A 21,837-nucleotide genomic window follows, 5' to 3' on the forward strand; every position below is an offset into this window, starting at 1 on the left:
TGAATGACATTATAAGACACATGTCAGATATCTTGCAAATGTTCAAAGACAGCCACTTGTTCATATTGTGCTGGGAGGAAAAAGCCAGACTGGCCAATGAAGACGTCATGGACGTCAATCCTGTTGATGAAGAGGTCCCACACAAAACGCTGACGCTAGATGAACTTCATGACAATATTTTTGAGCCCTGCATTGAATATTACACGGACGTATACACACGTTTGAAAAATGGCACTCTAAAGCTTAAGGAGGTCAACTGGCTTTTCAGCGGATATAAGGGCAAATACACAGAGCTTGAACGAGACCTCAACATCATGTGCAGGATTGACATGTCGACAGATAAGCAGTGGATTCAAACCAGGCTTCAGCAGATCGAGCAATATTTTGAGGTCCATCGGGCAGTGGCTTCAGCTGAGGTCATCATGGCAATCAAAGAGATACTCTGTCTTCAAGGAGACTTCAGCGTACTGGAGACCCTCTTGAATGTTGTAAGTGTAATCTGTGCTTTTCAAAGGGAAACTTCAAAGTCAAGTACAAAATGCTTCAAATTGTAACCATCTCATGAGCAAAACTGTCTACATCCAAATGTAGTTAATTTCACCCATCCGTTATTTTGACCGCTCGTCCTCACAAGGGTCGCACCGACTTTCAAGCGGAAGAGCTTCAGTGCATCAACAACGACTTGATCAGGGCCAAGAATGATCTGGTGGACATCACGGAGCCTCGCAGACTTTGCTTATATGAGTTGACACGCAGAGGTCATTTTGTAAAATGGGTAAAAGATGCACTGAAAGGTAACTATGAGCTATGTCAAAGCTCATCAAGGCCGGGCAGTTTATAAAATGCAGACTTCTTTTCCAGATCTCAGGGATTTGAAGGTGTTTGTTGAGCTGGCTTCCATCTCCGCGGGAGAGAACGACATGGAGGTGGACCGTGTGGCCTGCTTCCATGATGCCATTCTCGGCTATTCTCCAGTCCTGTATGAGCTTGAGCCAGATGCAGGTTTTCTGGCCTTCAAAGAGGTTTTAAAGAAACTCTGGAAAGCCTTAGACAATGACAGCAATCTGCCCCAAAAAATGGTAATAGGAGAGAAAAAAAAAAGAGATGATGATGGGGTTTACTCTTTCTCAATAAGACATAGCCTTCTGGTTATTCCGAAACACTATTAAAAAAAAATGTTCTTTTGCAGCGTGACAGTGGCCGCCATTTGGAATGGCTGAAAACAGTAAAGGACAGTCATGGATCAGTAGAGCTGTCCTCTATGTCTTTAGCAACTGCCATCAACAGAAAAGGCGTCTATTACATCTGTGCACAGGGTGACAAAAAGGTAAATCGACAAACTCCAGGCCTGATTTTATCGTATACGTAGAATGTTCCGCCGCGATTTCATCTGTCACAAAAAAACAAAATCAAGCTTAGGCGCACCAGTCTGATGTTCATGGCAATTGTTTTATGCACCTAGTGTGTTGCAAAGTAAAATCAAAGCTACATTTTCAGTTGAGATTGATAAGTTCTACATTTTCTATGCCTTTAATTGCATTTTTAGTCTTCTAAAGTTGAAAGCATTTGGTTGTGTTTTATTGAAACAATACTGTCATTTATATACCTAGTGCGGGATAGGAATGCTCACTGTCGTTGGTCCGAAGATGTGAAATGTGCCTTTCGAAGTAGGGCAGTCCGTTTTGCGGATGAATGATGAGAAACGTAAGAAGAAAAAAAAGACAAAATAAGCAGTGATGAAAAGCCGGTTTTTATCCATCTGTTGGATTTGTCTCACATCTGCAGTTGGGCAGTCTGGCACTGAAGGGCAGGCTAAAAAATAAGTGAAATGCCCACCTCGTGATGAGTAAATTAAAACTAAGAGCTGACGGAGTGGCGGTTAATGTTTGTCTTGGAAAAAACATTGCAGACTGACAATGACGGAGGAGGCCCATTTGAGGCCAACGAATGAGAGACCAGGAACACTTTTTTAAAATGTCCGCCTCTGGTTCTTTTTGTGATACATAGGTAAATCTGAACACCACCTTGGAACTTGAGATGACAGAGGATGATGATAATGATGAACAAGAGATACGCTGCTATTCCCTGGAAGATTTGCGGGACCTGCAGAACAAACTGATGCTCATGTCTGGAAAAGGCGATCAGGGACAAAAGGAAGTCAATTACTTCACAGAGGTACTGTATTTCTAACAGTGACAGATGAAACAAATATTAAGAGTACTACTCAACTCTCATGTCCGACTTGGTTTTGTATTGCATTTTCTTTTTCTATTTGATATTTAGTGATTTCAGTTAACAAAAATCATAACTAGAATTGAATTTGGTTTTACAGGAGATGCAGCAGTCTAAGCTTACACTGTTCAAACATTTTATTTTCAGGTCTTTGCTGGTGTCCAAAGACTAGCGGAGGCTTTCATTGCTCTCTATGTTGCTGGAAACCCTCTGTTCAGACACTGGGAAGCTCAAGTTTGCTGCTGCTTCAGTGGGAATCTCAGCATTGAGATGGACTTCAACCTGGGGAGAAATTTCGATTCTGTCACCATTGGCGACTGCCTTTCTGAACTTTGCAAAATAATGGAGAACTGCCTAGACATGTGGTTGGATTTTGTGGACAAACAACGATCACAGCATTATTATTTGAACTACTTTACTGCGGAACAGATTTTCTTTCTATGCAGCAATCTATCAGAAGAACGCATAAAACATGTAGATGATCAAGTTGTCATGATGCTGTCTTTTATTAAGTCCCACTGCACAACCTCAGATGTATCAGCTGTCTGGCGTGAACTTCAACAGGAACAACCACAAGAAGAAAATGAAGAAACTGAGGTCCGCGGGATGCCAGACCCAAGTATGGAACTGGATCCTGATGTACAGGCAAACATATTTGAATGGTTTGATCAATTGTGGATTGACTACATGAATGACCCAAAGCATGTATTTCCACACATTCTTGATATAAAAAGTCTTGGAAGACTGCTGGAAATACTGGCTGAAAAGAATACTCCTGAAGAGGAGTTTAGAAATGTCATAGAGAGAGAGCTCCCAAGAAGCATGACAGCCAGGAATCCAAACCTCATCGTTTGCCCTCAGACAGCGGTGTTAACTGCTTGCATCTCCATTTATATGACCAGCGAAGATCAGCCTCTCCCAACTTATGATGAGGTCCTCCTGTGCAATTCCTCCTCAACTTATGAGGAGGTGGAGCTCTTTCTCAGACGTTGTCTCAGCACAGGTTGCAGGGAGAAGAAGATATACTGCCTCGTGTACGGGGAGCTGCTTCCGTACGACGTGAGTTCCAAAGTTGAAACATTCTTTCAGCGCATGAAAGTGCAGTGCAAGACAGACTACAGGCTTGTTCTACTGTGTAGTTCAGAAAGAGAACACGCCTATCTCCCATCAGCTTTCAGTCAGTACAGGTTGCAGGTTGTTCCTCAAACATCATTAGAGAGCGTTCAAAAATACCTCTGCCAGCATTTTGTGGTCCCGACTGATCAACCCAGTGCAGCTGCTGCATTCAAAGATGGCCTCTGTGTTGGCACTGTCTCATCTGAAAGAGCTGGTAATGGTGAGTGTATGAGTGTGTTCACACTTCATATCTGCTTAAAGTGTTTGATCAATGATAAAAGTGTACCTGCGTTGCTGCAAAAGAAAAATATATGGTTTATCTATAAAAACGGCGTGCAAACGCATTTTTGGTTTCGTCTGTATCACAGCAAGGGGAGCCTATTTAGGGGGAGAGATGTGACACGGCATCTTTGACTGCCAGTCTTTCTTTCCATTGGTGCCATTCAATGTGTTGGATTTTTTTCGGTCGGATTCTGATGAATCTATGTCAGTTACCTAACTTCCTGAGACAATGTGGATGAAGAACATTTTGTCGGTGATAACTACGGGAAAATGTGAGACAGACTCTTGATTTATTGGAACCTGACTAAAAAAAATGCCATGCTTCGAATGGGAGACAATAGAAGTAAAAACCAGCTGTCAATGATGCCATGTTATGACTCTGCATCCTGCTGGCAAGCATGACTGCACGCAATATTATAATACTGTAGCTTGAGGAAGTTATTTGTCTAGACAACATGCATGCAAAAAAGGTCCTTCACTTCATAAGTATTGATTCTGGAAAATTGTGAGACTGATCAAAAATGTCATGTCACCTTCCTGCCCCCAAATAGGTTTCCCGCACTATTCTTAACACAACCAGCGAAAGAAAAAAAACCTCGGGATGCAGTTTATCCTGATCAGCGATATATATTATTCCTTCTCTGCACCAAATGCCAAAATGGTCACAAAATGACCAAATTTATCATAGAAGAATGTATTGTATCAGACTAGAGTGCCAAACTGCATAATTGAACAAAATACCAGTAACATAACTTGATCTTTCTTCATTTGGAATTTCAGATTGTAAAAACTTTCACCCTTATTATTCTTGTGGTCACGTTTGCTTTATACATTTTAGGCAAATCACTTTACATTCAGAGGATTTATGAAAGACTGAAGCCTTCAGTTGATGAACGCAAAATGAAGAAATGCATACGCTTGATTGAACCCAGTGTCGATGAGAATGCCATCCTTCAGTCTCTTTTGAAGAGCGTGAAAAAGAACAAACTCATAGTGTTCCATTTCGACATTACTTCCTCGGTAATTGTTATGCATTGTTAAATTTTACTTATGCTGGTGCCTGCTGGTAAAGAGTTAATCATTATTTCCGTTGTTTTAAAAGGTGAGGAAAGGTATTCACGAGTTTCTATTCAAATTGTTGATCTTGCGTTACCTTATGGACTCCGAGGGAAAAATCTGGAAGTGCAGTGATAAACATCTATATGTCATTGAATTCTTAGAAGACACTGTTAAGCCAAGCAGAAATGATTCAGCTCAGGTAAGAAATTTGATTACTTACATGTTCATCTTACTATACTACATCTTTGCTCACCTTGGCCTTTTCTGTTGTCTGCCTAGACTGATACTTCAATCAGTTGGTTCACAGATGTGTTCCCAAATATTATTTGTCGGCCACCGAAAGACGTCATGATGCTTTTAATGAAGGAAAAGAAGCGCAATGGCAACCCCCTGATGGATGACAAAGTGTTCAAGAGTTCAGCCTTCCAGCGACCTTACCAGTACCTCAAAAGGTTTCATGAAAACATTAGTCTTGATAGTTTCAGCTACCAGAAAAACATTGCTGAAGGATCGCATGCGGAATGCCTTCAGATGCTTCTCTTCTACTGTGGCGTTCTGGATCCATCGTGGGCGGAATTGAGAAACTTTACTTGGTTTCTCAACCTGCAACTGAAAGACTGTGAGAAATCTGTATTCTGCGATGCCAATTTGACGGGAGACATCCTCAACGGTTTTAAAACGTTTGTGGTGGGTTTTATGATTGTCATGGCAAGGGACTTTGCCACACCGTCTCTAAATATCTCTGACCAGAGTCCTGGCAATTCGGAAATGGCCCTGATTAAAGATAAGGACTTGGCTCCTTTTACGATCAGAAAGAAATGGGAAACGGAACCACACCCTTACATCTTTTTTAATGGAGACCACTCATCCATGACCTTTATTGGGTTTTACCTTAGGCATAATTCACAAAAAGCATACGATGCTATTGACCCAAGGTCTGGCGCGGTTATTAAAGCCAATGTTATGTCACTTGCATTGTATGAAGGCCTGCAGCAGCAGGGCGTCCCTTTTAACATTGACTTTGACAGCCTACCCAGAGGTGACAAGATAAGGCATCTGTGCAATGTTCTTGGAGTCAGGAAGCCTTCAGACGCTGAAGAAACCGAAGAGACTTTTGACCCCGATCCAACATATGAGCTTACGACTGACAACATATTGAAGATGCTCGCAATTCACATGCGTCTCAGATGTGGCATACCTGTCATCATCATGGGAGAGACGGGATGCGGCAAGACAAGACTCATCAAATATCTCTGTGAGCTGTGCAAGAACAGTGTTGCGACTGAAAACATGAAATTGGTCAAAGTGCATGGTGGGACATCGTCAGAGATGATCTACACCAAAGTAAGAGAAGCCGAAGCTATGGCTTCCATCAACAAACAAGACCATGGACTTGACTCTGTTCTCTTCTTAGACGAGGCCAATACCACAGAGGACATAAGCAGTATCAAGGAGGTACTTTGTGATAGGACAGTCAAGGGAGTCGGTTTGAAAAACAATACTGGATTGCAGATCATTGCCGCATGCAACCCTTACCGAAAGCACACCGATAAGATGATCACGAGGCTGGAATCTGCAGGTCTTGGGTACAGAGTCCGGGCTGAGGAAACCGATGAAAAACTAGGCTCAATTCCACTCCGCCAGCTCGTCTATAGGGTTCAAGCGTTGCCACCAAGCATGATCCCATTGGTGTGGGACTTTGGCCAATTAAATGATAAGACAGAGGAAAAATACATCGAACAGATTGTGAAGAGAGTTGTGGATGGGCATAAGATTGAACAGGAGTACTTCAAATGGATTACTATCTCGCTTTCGGCCTCACAAAAGTACATGAGGAGGCGGCGTGATGAATGTAGCTTTGTCAGCCTGAGAGATGTTGAACGTTGCATGCAGGCTTTTGTTTGGTTTTACGATCACCACGCTCGTTTCTTTGCAGAGCTGTACACCCTTCAAAGTAAAAAACAATGTGATCTGAGCGAGCCAGAGGAACGAGATCCTGTCATTTGGTCTCTAATCATGGCCTTGGGTGTGTGCTACCATGCTTGCCTTGAACAGAAGGTTAAATACCGACAGTGTGTCAGCAAATATCTACCACCGGGTTATACTCCAGTAAAAATCAGGGAGGAAATCACACTAATACAGGATTTACTCCTAAGTGGTGTGCCAATGGCAGATACTATTGCAAGAAATGCTGCACTCAAAGAAAATGTTTTTATGATGGTTCTCTGCATTGAGCTCAGGTTTCCACTCTTCTTGGTTGGAAAACCTGGAACCTCAAAATCTCTGTCTAAAACACTGGTGGCAGATGCAATGCAGGGCCAAGTTGCACACTCGAATCTCTACAAAATGTTCAAGCAGGTTCATTTGGTGTCCTTTCAGTGTAGCCCTCACTCTACGCCCGAAGGCATCATTAACATATTCAAACAATGTGGACGCTTCCAGGAAGGGAAGAAACTTGACGAGTACATATCAGTGGTTGTCCTTGATGAGATCGGGCTGGCTGAAGACTCCCCAAAGATGCCGCTTAAAACCCTTCACCCATTGTTGGAAGAAGGTTGCATTGACGACGAGCCGCTGGCACACAAAAAGGTTGGATTCATTGGCATTTCCAACTGGGCGTTAGACCCTGCAAAGATGAACAGAGGCATATTTGTTTCTCGTGGTGATCCAAATGAGAAAGAACTAATTGCGAGTGCAGAAGGTATATGCTCATCTGATGTGATGGTTTTGGAGAAGATCAGGCAATTATTTACCTATTTTGCAGTAGCCTATACTAAGATCGTCCATGACAAAGGTAGAGGATTTTTCGGCCTGCGTGACTATTACAGCTTGATTAAGATGGTTTATGCAGTGGCCAGGTCATACCAACGAAAACCCACGTTGAACGAGGTCACAAAGGCCATCTTGAGGAATTTCAGCGGCAAAGATGATGTGGATGCAATGTCCATCTTTAATGAACATTTTATGCTGGCGTCCAACCTGGAGACCATCAGTGCCATTGAGTTTGTGAGAGAAAACATTCAGGCGGTCGGACATGAGGAAGAATGTCGCTACTTGTTGGTCCTAACTTGCAATTATGCAGCGCTCCAGATCTTGCAGCAAACCTTTTTTTCAGAGATTGGCCAGCCAGAAATAATCTTTGGATCCAGCTTTCCCAAAGACCAGGAGTACACTCAAATATGTCGCAACATCAACAGAGTGAAGATCTGCATGGAGACTGGTCGAACTGTTGTTCTCCTGAACTTGCAGAACCTCTATGAAAGTCTCTATGATGCCCTCAATCAATATTATGTCTACTTGGGAGGACAGAAGTATGTGGATCTCGGCCTTGGAACCCACCGTGTCAAGTGCAGGGTGCACAACAATTTTCGGCTCATTGTCATTGAAGAAAGAGAGGTGGTCTACAAACAATTCCCAATACCTCTGATCAATAGACTGGAGAAACACTACCTGGACATCCAAAACGTCCTTACATCAGAGCAGAAAAGGACTGCCGAGAAATTAAAGGAATGGGTCGGGCACTTTGCTTCAATCAGCAATCATATCAGTAAGACTCAGACACCTAAGTACAAACCACCGGACGTCTTCATTGGCTACCATTCAGACGCCTGTGCTGCTGTGATCCATCAAGTGATTGAGAAGATGGGGGACACTTTTGAAGGCTCAGATGCCGAGCAGGGAGTTCTCCAAGAAGCTAAACTTGTACTACTCAGGTGTACCACGCCGGATTCAGTGATGCGGTTGGATTGGACAGACCTTCCCAGTGGAGAATGTAAAGATCTTGCAAATGTCTTCTTTGAAGATCAAAGCAACAGTTGCCTGGCTGACTTCGTAGTCGCTCATACGGAACAGGAAGTGTACCGTGTTGCCGCCTTTACAGAGGTAATGGTAACAGGATAAGCTTTCCTTGAAAACTCACATATCAGTGAGTCTTAAGTTTACCTGATATTTTTTTAAACTACAGGTGACAACATTCTCCCGACTTTTCACTGTACCTGACTTAAAACCACTGGAGAAAGTGTTGCAAAGTGTCAAGCTTCTTTCCCTTCAGCAGTTTGACACGGAACACTTCTTTTTGAAGGAAATCAGGTTTGTAGATGAGATTTCTAACTAAACACAGTTTAACGATAATTGTTAACGTTATCCGATCAGTACTGTGTAGTTGAGATGAAGATGGGCCAATGCTATTGTAGGAACTTCCTCATTGACAAACGAAGCATAAGTGATCAACACAACAAGAAGATCCTCATCGTTCAGAGTGAATTCAAGGAGGGCACTCATAGTGGCCATCTCATTGCGTCTGCCAAGTAAGCAAGCATCATTTTTGCCATTTGTTGGTGCAAAACTGAAACTTGCCGCCGCCATCGTAGGTTTTCAGCCGTAAATGAAGTGACCAAGATCAGTCAAGAGGGCTTGGACTGCCGGGTGTTCGTCTACTTTATCACCAGGCTTCCGAGAATTAAAGGAGGGACTTCCTATGTTGGATTTCATGGTGGTATGGTCCCTACAGCTTGTACGTATGCGTCTTGTCGTAAATACCTGAAGAGTCATTTCAGGACATCTTAACATTGGCAGACCCTTGGACGTCGGTGCACATAGATGACCTGAGAAAGCCAAAGGACATTTTTACAGGCATTAGAACCTTCCAGAACACGACGATTTGTCAACTGTTTGAAACACATTTGAGCCAACCTCAAGGTCAATGGAGTATTTATTATTTTATTGATTAAATATTTCGCGTCGCTAAACAAACTCTTTTAACAGCTCTAGAGGCAAGCAAGGGAGACAATACCAGTGATAATGAGGAAGAAACAGACATAATAGATGTGAGTATTCAATGCATGTAATGCAAACCTTTTTTTCCCATTGTGTCTGTGTTTAACTAGGGGTGTGCTAGAGAAATCTATGTCTAATAAATCTATAATATTTCATGCTTGTTACCTATCTATGCAATGTTTAATTAAACGAGCTTCAATCAGATGGCAGAAAACACAACTAGAGCTGCTATGAATAACCAACAACTAGTTAACTCAACACCTGTATTATCTTCGTGATGACTCAAAATGTTGGCATTGACTTTGGAAGGAAAAACATGAAGCATTTTGCCCTTTGTTCTGAGGTGTCAAAGACTAAACCAGCGAGTGAATCTGACTTCATTTATGTTATTGCACTGTCAATTTGAAAAAATGGCTTTTTTGGACAAATTGATGGAATATCTTTTTTTTAAAAATCTGATTTAATTAATAAAAATAAAACAACAGACTAATTGATTATTAAAATAAATGTTACACTGTAAAAAGACCCATCACATTCACTCAATTAAAATGTGGCAAGGCATTATAAGAAATAATGTGAATTGCGTTTCACTGCTTGATATTGAGTAAATATTCATCAAATGAGAACCTTAATAATTGTCGATTTAGTATAAGCAGCTTTGAATAGAAAACAAAAAGTAATTCTTGATTAATTTTTGATGAGTGTGAGTAAATACATTTTTAGTACTATTTATATATTTTAGAACATTTATATTTTTCATAGTCTTTTTTGGGTGTCAAATAATTCCCTTTTGTTTTCTATTCAAACACCTAATACATGGAAAATTATTATGGGTCTCAATGCATATTTAATTCATAATATTGGTTGTAATTTGTGCTCTCATTTCAACTGAGTAAATGTTTTGATTTTTTTTTTTTTTTTTGGAACAGTGGGTTTTTGTGTCAGATGAAATCAAGCTTTATATCCACTTTACTAGTTTCATAACCAAGTTAGAGCTTTGTGTTCAACTAAATAAAATGAGATTTTGCATTAAGGTGTGGTGGAATTATGAAGTGAGAGATGATCATAATTTCGGTGTACAATGCCACCGTGAGGTTTCAGTTTAATTCCTTCTTTGACCGCAGTAGAAGTCCCAACAAAAGTATCTTGTGAATTTTTTATAATCAGTGAATACCGTCAGCTCAGTCTGGGTGGAAGAAACGGGCTTGATTTGTTTATGTATGCTCATCCTTTTCTTAAATACCATTTTGTTATTGTTCAGAGGGAAGACTACACTGCCCTGGACACGACAGCTGTGGTGCGCGGCTGTGTGCAAAGTGCCGTCGGCATGCTCAGGGACCAGCGAGGCTGCGGCTGGAGTAGCACTCAAAGACTTGAGATGCTTCTGATGCTTCTCAGTGACAGTGACCAAGTCACAGGTAGTATCCACTCGCTTTCTCATTGTCTTCCTGGTTGACGTGGATTCCGTTTGTTTCTACATTCTTGGCAGGTGACTTCCTGCGAATACTGAAGAGGCGCCTTTACTCACTTTTAGCAAGTGAAAGCAACTTTTCGTCTGCCACAAAGGATTGGGTCATCAAGGTGGCTTGTAATATTGACGCTTTACAGGAAGGAGGCACATTTTGGTGAGTAGTTTCCCTAACCGCAAAACTGTATAACCTTTGAGTTTGCCTTTCTAAGTTTTAACAATTTGGGGGGGGTACCATTACAGCAACTCTTTATGGAAACACATTCAGGCTGTGGTGACCCCCGTCTTGGCTCAGGTGGTTTCAGTGATTGACGCTGACCAAAATCTGGACATCTTAATGAGAGACAGTTGTCCTTCTGTGAAGAGGCTTTGGTTACACATCTTCGCTGATGACAAGTTGCTGGATATTCCACAACCATCGCTTGAGTAGGTGGTGGCGCCAAAGGACCTTTCCCCATTTTTTTTTCACAACACAACAAATATTCCCCCATGAAACAAGCCCGTTGTCAAATCCACTTTGATCGAGTCCAAGTGAAGTTCTGGTGTCTGAGTCACAAAAAATCGTTCCAAGGGTAAAACCTAATACAGATAAATACTGTTTTCACGACCACAAAATTAAGAGGAATTTCTTGATGCTCGACATTCTTCCTCAATGACTGAAACTATTTGTTTTGTTATCCGCGCGTCGATAACACTTTCATAAAACAAAACAAACAAATTTCGACGTGATGCCTTGTCACATTTTTTTTTTTGGGGGGGGGGGGGTCAGAACCATCACCGTTTTGCAATGTTTGGTAAAACCAAATTTCATAACATTGCTGTTGACTGACGTGACTGAAAAACAAAAGACCTCATGCTTTGCCACGCTTAAGTTAACCAATCAGTTTCAAGTGTCATAAAGTATATCTCTTTTCAGGATTAAAAACATAGTGAGACTATTAAATTTGTAGAAATAATTTTGTGAGTTTCAATGACCCTGTTTGAGACAAGTCCCAGTCAAATACCAAGGTCAGAGTATTAAACAATAAAGTGACTCAGACTCGAGCCATGTACTCAAATAATACATCAACATTCACTGATCAGGTTTGTTTCAATTATTCAAGTTCCCAAATATTTATAGGAATTGGTTTGTATTTTCTTTTGATTATGTGAGCAATTTCTGAAGTTTCAAATCTGAAATACTTTCTTTTTGCATCCTGCGCCCCTTTGCTTCCCAAATAGTTCAGTGACAAGAACAATTCTTGTACGAAGCTACTTAGCACAAGGCGGGAACTTCCCCTTGGGCATGCCTTTCAGTGGGAGGATCAAGGACTACTTAGAGGAGCTCTGGGTTCATGCGCTTCAAAATGAAGGTAATGGCTTGCTGTAGGAAGACTGCTTTTTTACGGTAATTAACCTTGCATTTCTTTTCTTAGGTCATACTCAACAGAGATTCTTTGAATTCTTTTCCAAAACACCATTAGGAGAGTACATAGCCAAAGACACCCCAGAGACGCAGTATGAGTTCTTTCAGCTCTACCTGCGAGATTTTCTCATCTTGACTATCAATGTCAACCGTCAGGAGGATCTGAAGGTGGATGTCTTTGCAATATCGACGACTTCTCTTATCACAAGTTTGCATACAAATGCAGTCATTAATTTTTGCATGTTTTAGCTCCTGCTTATAGCTTTAAACAGCTGTGTCAATGAACTGCGCTGGCAATGCGGCAACATGGAGGCAGTTCCAACGCTTCCGTGGGTCCATGCCGCCTATCAGCAATCCAACAACCGGCTGCAGAACCTCTACAGAATGCTTTGCCTTGAACCGCAGGTGACAGACATACTCTTAAGGTGTCCTTACTTCAAAGATGAAAATCTTCTGGTGAGTTTTGTCTTAATTGCTTAGTACACTATATTGAACCTTTCTCTAGAACACTCTCCATTCATTCCCAATTTATGTAAAAAAATTGGGCCTTCTTTTACCTGAATATATACATTTTACTCTGCTCGATGGTGGATATTAAGAGTCAACACACCCATGTTCCAACGGCTGATTTTGAGGTCATTGTTGAACCATAATCAAAAATGATAAAGCGGCCATATCATTTCGACCATATTGTTTAGGGTATGTACTTATCACTTTAACACGGTTTAAAGCTCCAAAATGTGAATTTCCATGATGAGCCCCCTTTAAAATTGGAAGAACACAACATTGAAATTTTTGAATATAATACACATCATTGTTTGGTGTGAACCAAAACTGAATATCATCAAAGTAACTTGCATGGTGGTTGCAGCATTACACTTTTGGGATATTTGACATTTGGATATTGACAAAGGGGAATTCATTATATCAAGTTAGACAGCATTTTAAGGCATTACATAGAGGGCAGATCAAGCAAAGCATAGGTGTCAATTTTCACTAATATTTTGTGATATTTTGCAGATGAAAAAATGTGCATAGATTAGTATTGATAGACAAATCTGCAAGGTTTGCATTGATTGCGCTGTTTTGTCTACAAGATGCATGATGTGTATGCTGCTCTGGCTTGCCTGGAGCACCTGGAGCCTAGACTCCTAGAGACGGATACCCAAAGACAAGTGTGGGTCAGACAAGTGAACAAACTCAAGTTTCCGATTGAGCTTGTCTGCTCGGAGGACAATGCGAAACACTACCAAGACAGGAGCAGGGCGATTGTCAGCGCAGTCCGGTAAGTCAAGATGAAAAATGAACTTTTGAGCACTTTTGACATTGATTCAATTTTTCAACTTCGCAGAGCTCATTGGAATCGGATATATTCCCTTTCTTTATTTGTGGAGCACTTTGCGACACAACAGTTGGAGATAACACCTTTAGTTAGGAAATACATACAACGATTCAACCAGGTTGGTGATCGCTGTCTGTCTGTTTATAGATCGGGTCAGATGTCTTACAAAAAAAAAAAAAGGAAATAACTATAAACCTTTCTTTGTTAGGCTCTGGAAAACAATTCTGACCTTAAATGTCAGCAGCCATTTGAGGCGATGATTCGTTTGCTGAAGATCTACAAAGATGAAGCTGTCCAAGGAATCTTTAGGTACATTTTAGTCACTGTGGCTCATAATGAATGTCTTCATACTCAATGGAATTTGTCATTTTGACTCCATCCAGATTCAGATCGGTCCCTTGGTGCTTCGTGTGTAAGGGAGACCCGCAAGATCCCATCTGTCTGCTGTGCGAGCATATCTTCTGCGCCTCGTGCATCAAAAATTACTTGGCACCGTGTCAGATGAATGTCTGTCCTCAATGCAAGCAGGCACTTCCTGATGATTTTTTACCGGTTCCCTCGGAGGACTTGCGGTTGGTGATCTTTTTTGCGAGCACCAATTACTTACGTTCATTTAATGTGAGAGTTAGGACTTAAAGTCTCTGTAAAGTGAAAAGAAAATGTGTTTTTAGAACTATGTATTCAGAAGCAAGTCTTTCAAAGTATGTACTTTATAGGCTTTTTGCATTCTATGTTTTCATTGTCTGACACATCCTGCGCAGGGTTCGGGTTGAACAGCACGCTTTGTTCAGGAATAAGTGCAACGCTTTCTTCATCGACTTGGTGTCTCGTGTGTGCTTCAAGGACAATTCTCCCCCATGCCCAGCAGTCATTCACCATTTGCTTTCCTTTCTCCTGGTGGAAGACAGTGCTGCTTCTATTCTCAGTGGTACCTTCTTGCTTCAACTCTATGCATTTATATTCAGGCTTTCTTTGAGCCACTATCATATTTCCTCAAACTGCACTTTATTAGACGCTGGAATTTTGCCCTACTGTGTATGATAAACGGTTGCTTGATTGAATGATGTGTGTTCCCCCTAGTTAGAGACATTCAGTTTGGGTGAACAGGAAAATAAATGTTTGCCCTTAATAGAACCATCAACCACAGTAAGTAGCATCACTCCCTGAAGGTTCTGAACTTCTGCCTTCATGCCAATATGATAATGAGCAGGAGAATGCTGCCCGAACCAGCACCAAATTTAGCACACTCCACGTGTAGTTGGTTTTATCACATAAAACATCAACAATGGAATTACAATTCATACATCATTTGCAAGTTGACCTATTAATAAACAGACCCATCCTCAATACACATCTTTATAACTCCCACATAAATTCTGATTGCAGCGTTCTTATCTTCACAGCTGATCGGCAAATGATGACCAAGGTGCTCTCTCCGTTTGATGATTCTGCGGATAAAAACCCAGTGGTTCGATCGGTGGTGCTCAAACTTTTGCTGAAGTACAGGTGAGGTGCCAGGATGTCAAAATGTTGCAGTTCATTTATCTGTCATGGTAGTGGTGTCCTATCCCAACTACTCACATCACAATAATCAAAGCTTGAGTGTGAGCTTGAAACCACATTGCAGTTAACACTTGTTCGGTATTTTGTCCAATGCCTTTGATTTTCACATCAGAGGCATTTCACATCAAAAGGAAAATTGAGGAAAAAAGACACTAGGGAGCTGAAATTTCACCCAGATGTTGACAGTATGTCAAAGTTCAACTTGGTACAACCATTTAGTTATCGCATCAGGAGTATGCCATCCCTTTGATAAAATACTATGAGAATGATGTGGAAGAAAATGGCCCAAAATTGGTCAAAATACTGCACAAGTGTTAAAAGCGCTTCTGTTGGCCATTTTTCTACTCTTGCCATATAGACCATTACCCGCCATAAACGTACTCCAGCAGATTATGCAAGTAAATCAATCACACAAGACGAAAATAGCTGAGGAAAATCTTTTGGAACCATATGAAAATCTGACTTTGATTACAAGGGGGAGAAAAGGCTCAGCTGTCACCACAATAAGATCTGAGTTTACCCTGCTAAAATATGTCATAAACGTCTTTTCCTGACAGTTTTGATGAGGTGAAGGATTACCTGGAGCAACACCTGCAGGCTGTCGAGCAGTGTCGCATTTTAGAGGAAAAAGACAAAACTAAACTATACTGCCTCTACCTGGAGTGCCTGCAGGTATACATGTACATATTCATTTTTTGCAACACAAATTCCTGTAAGTGCTGTCAAATGATACTAATTAGCAATACATCCTGTAATATCTCATTTTTTATCTGTTAATGCATGTAGGACTCCATGTTTGAGAGTTTCCAGTTCAGGTCAGACACGGACAAGCAGGTGTGCATGCGTCACGAAACTACCTTCCTGACAGAGGTCCTGCATTCACTTGGCCAACCGACGGAGGAGACTCCAGTCACTGTGGAGCTTCTGCAGCAGGTGGCGAGAGTGCAGATGGACCTGGATTTAGCAGCTGCCATCATTGCCACAGGTGAGCCATTGTAAATGATTACAGGCGTGGCTTGCTGTGTCGTGATTAAGAAGTTCTCACTCTTGGTTACAGAAATGCTGGACGAAAGAGGCCGAGCTCAAAGCGAAGCCTTCCTGGAGAGTGTGGTGAACTTGTGTGGCCGCAGTGGCAACAACTGGTATCGTGTCTACTTGGTCCGCAAAATAATCAGCCAACGCGGACTAGAATTTGCCCAGGAGCTTCTCAAAATGGATGACAAGCTTTGGCTGTTCCCTGAGGAAGTTCAACAAAAGGTCTGTGGAATTTTTGCGACAAAACAAAGGTTCTAAAGTGGGCTAAGTACGGCCTGGGGACCACATATAGACCACTCACTTTTTAAAACAAGCACACTCATTACCTCCAATTAAAGAAGAGACCCATTATCTTTTTGTCACGGTGGGGCATGGCGACTTGAGGCAATGTGGAATGTGGGAAAGGTGGAACCAAAAGGACGCAGGACAGACTGGGATGAAGCTCAAAGGAGGATATTTAATAACAAACAAAAGCAGGGTCGCAATGGACCAAAAATACAAAGTACAACCAAAAACGCTAAACTCAACTTACTGGGGCAACAAGGAACGGGAGGCAGCACGGGAAAGATATGCAACAAGGACCAGGCAGCGCAGAAAATAGACAATGACCCGACAAGAAGCAAATGCAAACTGGGAACTTAAATAGACTACACACTTAACGAGAAGACACGACACAGCTGGGGGAGAGACAAAAGGCAGGGGAAGCTGAATGGAGGAGAAGGAGGGCAGGTAAACAGGCAGGTGGACAAGATCAAACTAATGAGGCAGGGAGGTGAGGCAGACGCGGGGAAGAAACTATAGAAACTAAATGGTTAAACAACCCAAAATCTCTACAACAAAAACCCATAGCCGAACATAACCCAGGCAGAACGTGACACTTTTGTCTCAAAACATCTCAAACATTATCTCAAGACATTTGCAAACATCAGATTTTAATTTTTTTAAAAAACAAACAAAATATCAGCTGCACCAGTCACGGAGTCCGTCTCAAAAAGATCAGTGAGTTCACCGATCCCGCTCATGTGATTCAATTATTTAGTTATTTTGATTCACTAAACAATACCAAATTAACAGCAATAATTGGTTACATAGACAATAAAAAATGGGGATTTTGTAACACTTTCATGTAAATTAAGATTTTTTTCTGAGTAATGAATCGAAGGAATAACCACTTGAATAATTGATGAAAAATATTCAAATGACAGCCCTACACTATGTACATTTTATTCCATTGTTTTCCCTAAAATTGTCTAGTTAAAATACATATGCATATATGACATATGCATTACTTTTAACTCTTTTATTGCCAGACATTTTTAAAGAGAACCTGCTTCCAGTTTGAAGCATTCTGATAGATCATATGTAATGTTTTTTTTACACAGTATATTTTTTCCAAACCTATTCTCAACCCATTTCCATAAAACAAGTGAACAAAAAGCAAACAAACACGTAATTGACATCAGTTGGAGTCAATAGCGCTCTTGGTAACATTTCATTTGACATCCTTTTACTTCAACACCACTCAAAGTGCTAACATGTTTGATCTACAGCATTATAAAATTGTTCAATTGATTAAATGTTATTTTTATAAATACAGTGGGCCCCCGTGTTATGAACTTAATCCGTTCAGCGGCTACGCTCGTAACTCGAATTGCTCATATGACGGGCAATCCAAACCTATGTTAATTAGTGAATGCGTGCAACACGTGCAAAAACCTTAGGTAAAACATCACCACTTTATACACATATTAAAAATTAGTAACATAATCTACTGTACAGTTAAATTAAATAACATAAACATACAAAGGAAAAATGACATTTACCTTTGGGGCGACGTGACTTGAGCTGGGTGGAGGCGGAGGTGAGCAGAGAACAACCCGCAGAATTTATTGATTTATTTTCTTAAACTAGAACTTTTCTCAAACGAGAACATATCACAGACGAATTCCTTCTCTTTAATCCATAACAGAAGAAGCCTCTCGATTTTGTTGTTGATCGAGGTCTGTCCCCCTGCAAGGAAAGGTCTTGCCTTTCGAAGATTGCCGAGCGGTTGGTTACGGCCATACTCACGAGCAAGGTTAACTATGCGTGCGCCTCCTTCGTATTTTTTTTATTATCTCCTGCTCGGTTTCTATTGTCATCATCCTCTTACTTCTTCCTTTACCGCCACTTGCAATTTTAGAATCCATGTCTAACAGATAAAGTTTGCAAAGTCTTCACAACACACCGACCAGCTGTGCCATCAAGCTAGATGCAGGCGTTCGGCCAATAGCATATCGGCATTTCTGTGATTGACGTGACGCCGGCCAACAGCATATCTGCATCTCCGTGACTGAGATCGGGACTGTGACCTTAATCGACCAACAGCATATCGCCATCTCCGTGACTGAGATCGTGACTGTAACCTTAATCGACCAATAGCATATCGGCATCTCCGTGACTGAGACCGTGACTGTGACCTTATAAGACCAATAGCATATCTGCCTTTCCGTGTCATGAGAGAATAGTTAATTTGTTGACGCCGCAAAGTGAAAAAAATAGCGCGGACACACTGACCGGCATGTTAGATTTTTCGTAAGACGAAAGGTTTGTGCGTAAGGGGGGGACAAAAAACGCTGCGGTCCACGTTCGTAAGATGAAAAGTTCGTAAAACAGGGAGTTTGTAAACCGGGGGCTCACTGTATGTTATATACTTTACTATTAAAAGAAGCCATTTTACATTCATGACCAACAATCAGCAAATTGCCAAAGTTGGCCAACTGTTTGCCCACACCTGCTAGTTTGTTAAGGACCTCTTCCGTTCCATTTGAACTGCTCTCAGAGTGGACAAGCCGTCATAGTTGACCATTATCTTTTGTACGGAGAGAGCTACAAGAAAATCAGAAATGCATTTGCAGAAGCGATCCCTGAAGGCCGAATGGACTGCCTGGATACGATTTGTCAGGTAATTCTTCTTTTGTTCTTCTTTTAGTTCTTCTTTTGTTTGACGTTTTCATTGGAATCTTTCGAGTTTGCTTTGTCTTTTACCTTTATAGGACTGCGCAAATTCACCACAGAGGGCAAGAGTTTACCTGCTCTTGGCACTACACAGAGAAGTGACCACCCTCTTCAGAAACGGCGGTTTAAGTCTGCATCAAGATTCTGAGGTAGATTCCCAAATAAGGAGTAAAGCGAGTGTCAGTGAAGTCAGGGGTGACTTTTTTTGTGTGTCTTTCCGTGTTTGTCACTTCCAGCAATTCCGTGCCCTGATGACTTTCATTGACACGTCCGAAGTGCTTGATAACCCAAAGGTCAAGGCCTTTGCTCGCACCCTGGTAACCAACCATCCCGGGTCTTTGGAGGTCACTACTGGAACTTCCGGGGACGATTGTGCATCCCTGGCCTTGGCCGTTCACCTGGCCGCCGTCTTGCTTTGCTCAGAGCAAAAGATTTTAGCACCTCTGCAACAACTAGCGATGGAACCTTCCACCATGCAGGTACAATGAAAGATTTTGAAGCCTGACAACATTTTTGTGTTAAAAAACTGGCGCAAATGAAATTGCAAACAGTTGTGAAAGCTACCAGCCAAAGAGACTATTATAAAGCTCAAGCTCATGAGTCTTGTGTGTGCAGGTCTTGCTATTGATTGATTACAAGTAGGGCTGTCGAAATGACAGATTATCATAAAATATCATTTTTGTTCAAGTTTTTGGTAAAAGGAGCATCTAAAAATGTATGATATGAGATTAATTAAATTAAAAACTCCTTTTCTATGCGTCTGGGTTCTTGTTCTTGAGCTGTTTGGGGATGGAAAAATAAGATCAATGACTCTTGAAAGCACCAAATTCAGTCCTTATCATATCATATGTTAGCCATTTACTTTTAAGAGTAACGGTTTAAAGAGAATTTGACTGACATTTAAGTGTTTTGGGTTAGGAAATTCATGGTTTCATCTGTTCACATTAGGACGCGTTCTTGCCCACGATGCCACAGGACAAGTTAGCGGAGGCTCAGAAAGCTCTGAAAGGTTCAGAGCCACTGACGTGGTACAGTAAGTAAAGAAAAAAAAAAAAGACATGTGTTTGTTTAATTTGAAGATTCTTTTAAAAACATTGTCTTAACAATTTTCTTATCATAGCATGTCCCAATGGTCACCCCTGCTTGGTTGGAGAGGTTTGTTCTATTTATCTTCTTCCAAAAGATGGACTGTATCTGCATCTCCATTTGATTTGGCAGTAAACTAGTTTTCCTTCCTTCTTCTGACCAGTGTGGATTACCCATGGAGAGACAGATTTGCCTTGACTGCAAAGTCCCCATTGGTGGGCAAAGTCACTTACCCGTCGCGGGTTTTGAAAAACTAGAGAGCCAGTGAGTGGCCGACCTAGTCGTCAACAACCAGTCTACCGCTCCAGGATTTTAACGGATAGTATTATGATACCACCTCGATTTGCGCTTCCATTTTAAAAATGAGGATAACCTTTTGAGGATAAGCGACTGTAGAAAATGGATGGATAAAATACATCAGCAACATAGCTGATGACTTGCAATGAATGTACAAACATTCCGTTAAAGTTGCAGTGATGCGTATGGCCTGAAGATGTTGTTTGGCAAGAAACTTGTACAAATTCTTTCATGCACCTTTATAATGTATATGACATCATGAGCTGAATCATTTTACCGAATCGGACCGCTAAAATCCTGGAGGAGTCTGTTAAAAAAGACATGTTACTGGAGCGCAAGTCATCATTGTCCGCGGTTTGTTTCCAGTCGTGATCGCACTCAGACGGGCCACATACTTGGCGACCCCGGTCGAAGGGACAATGCAGACATGCTGGACACCAAGCACCTTTCTCCTGTCCCCTTCGCACTTATTCGCATGTTTACCCACTTGGCCATGCTGATCGGCGCTTCCGGCCACGCCCAGGTGACGTCCTTTGCGTTTTTCATGGAGTTGGTCTAAGATGAGATTCACTGTGATCTCTGTGTTGCGTTGACAGAACATCGCTTCCATCATCAACCCTCAAGTCGCAGAGCCAGGGCCATTTCTACTGGCTCATCTGAAGAAAGACAAAGAGCATTTTGGTCGATGTCTAGGCAAAGGGACGGATGACACAGTCGGCGCCGTTCACCTGATCATCAGCGGCCTCCTGGAAGCCCAGCGTCCGCAAAGTTGTAAGACGAACCATAATAACCCTTTCGGTGCCGAGCGTTTTCGGAAAAGCCAACCTCGAGAGCGGCTACCGATTTTGAGCCTTTTTCGCTCATCTCTTGGGGCCGACAAATTAGTGTGTGCTATGTCCATGCACACCTGTACGGGATCGTATGAAAGATGACATTGTTTCCTTCAATCAAAAGTCAGTTTCTACCTCATTACGGTTTGTGGTAATCACGGTTTAACAATCGGTCATTTGAGTGACATCGAGCTATTTTGGACAACAAAGGAGAAAATTAGCTTTTTTTGAAAAGATGTGTTTTCTGCACAACAATGACTTTTACACTCATTTTGATTTGTGGGCTCTGGAACAACTCAAGCGCCCGTCTATAAATCATAAACAAAAAAAATGAAAATGTGTTTTTGAT

The 21,837-nt window shown here is 41.5% G+C and overlaps 1 protein-coding gene across 1 annotated transcript in view; it reads left to right on the forward strand.

Annotated features, from left to right (window-relative positions):
* Positions 1–21,837, forward strand: part of LOC148410294 (E3 ubiquitin-protein ligase rnf213-alpha-like) — a 44,769-nt gene that overhangs the window by 17,798 nt on the left and 5,134 nt on the right. The window contains exons 19-55 of the mRNA XM_088436852.1: positions 1–488; positions 635–794; positions 862–1,079; positions 1,190–1,327; positions 2,008–2,175; positions 2,380–3,568; positions 4,469–4,650; positions 4,733–4,888; positions 4,969–8,571; positions 8,654–8,778; positions 8,883–8,996; positions 9,060–9,184; positions 9,265–9,387; positions 9,454–9,515; positions 10,727–10,883; positions 10,955–11,090; positions 11,177–11,359; positions 12,155–12,285; positions 12,349–12,506; positions 12,588–12,794; positions 13,436–13,623; positions 13,690–13,798; positions 13,889–13,989; positions 14,064–14,252; positions 14,442–14,608; positions 15,084–15,186; positions 15,801–15,915; positions 16,030–16,228; positions 16,301–16,500; positions 19,100–19,222; positions 19,314–19,424; positions 19,512–19,754; positions 20,224–20,308; positions 20,396–20,430; positions 20,525–20,625; positions 21,025–21,181; positions 21,255–21,429. The exon at positions 1–488 is cut by the window's left edge and continues 129 nt beyond it. Coding sequence (XP_088292978.1) covers positions 1–488; positions 635–794; positions 862–1,079; positions 1,190–1,327; positions 2,008–2,175; positions 2,380–3,568; positions 4,469–4,650; positions 4,733–4,888; positions 4,969–8,571; positions 8,654–8,778; positions 8,883–8,996; positions 9,060–9,184; positions 9,265–9,387; positions 9,454–9,515; positions 10,727–10,883; positions 10,955–11,090; positions 11,177–11,359; positions 12,155–12,285; positions 12,349–12,506; positions 12,588–12,794; positions 13,436–13,623; positions 13,690–13,798; positions 13,889–13,989; positions 14,064–14,252; positions 14,442–14,608; positions 15,084–15,186; positions 15,801–15,915; positions 16,030–16,228; positions 16,301–16,500; positions 19,100–19,222; positions 19,314–19,424; positions 19,512–19,754; positions 20,224–20,308; positions 20,396–20,430; positions 20,525–20,625; positions 21,025–21,181; positions 21,255–21,429 — 10,224 coding nt within the window. The remainder of the gene's footprint in view (positions 489–634; positions 795–861; positions 1,080–1,189; positions 1,328–2,007; positions 2,176–2,379; positions 3,569–4,468; positions 4,651–4,732; positions 4,889–4,968; positions 8,572–8,653; positions 8,779–8,882; positions 8,997–9,059; positions 9,185–9,264; positions 9,388–9,453; positions 9,516–10,726; positions 10,884–10,954; positions 11,091–11,176; positions 11,360–12,154; positions 12,286–12,348; positions 12,507–12,587; positions 12,795–13,435; positions 13,624–13,689; positions 13,799–13,888; positions 13,990–14,063; positions 14,253–14,441; positions 14,609–15,083; positions 15,187–15,800; positions 15,916–16,029; positions 16,229–16,300; positions 16,501–19,099; positions 19,223–19,313; positions 19,425–19,511; positions 19,755–20,223; positions 20,309–20,395; positions 20,431–20,524; positions 20,626–21,024; positions 21,182–21,254; positions 21,430–21,837) is intronic.

The sequence above is a fragment of the Hippichthys cyanospilos genome, chromosome 16 (assembly GCF_059441005.1).
Source record: "Hippichthys cyanospilos isolate Australia breed blue-spotted pipefish chromosome 16, RoL_Hcya_1.0, whole genome shotgun sequence".
In the NCBI taxonomy this organism is placed as follows: domain Eukaryota; kingdom Metazoa; phylum Chordata; class Actinopteri; order Syngnathiformes; family Syngnathidae; genus Hippichthys; species Hippichthys cyanospilos.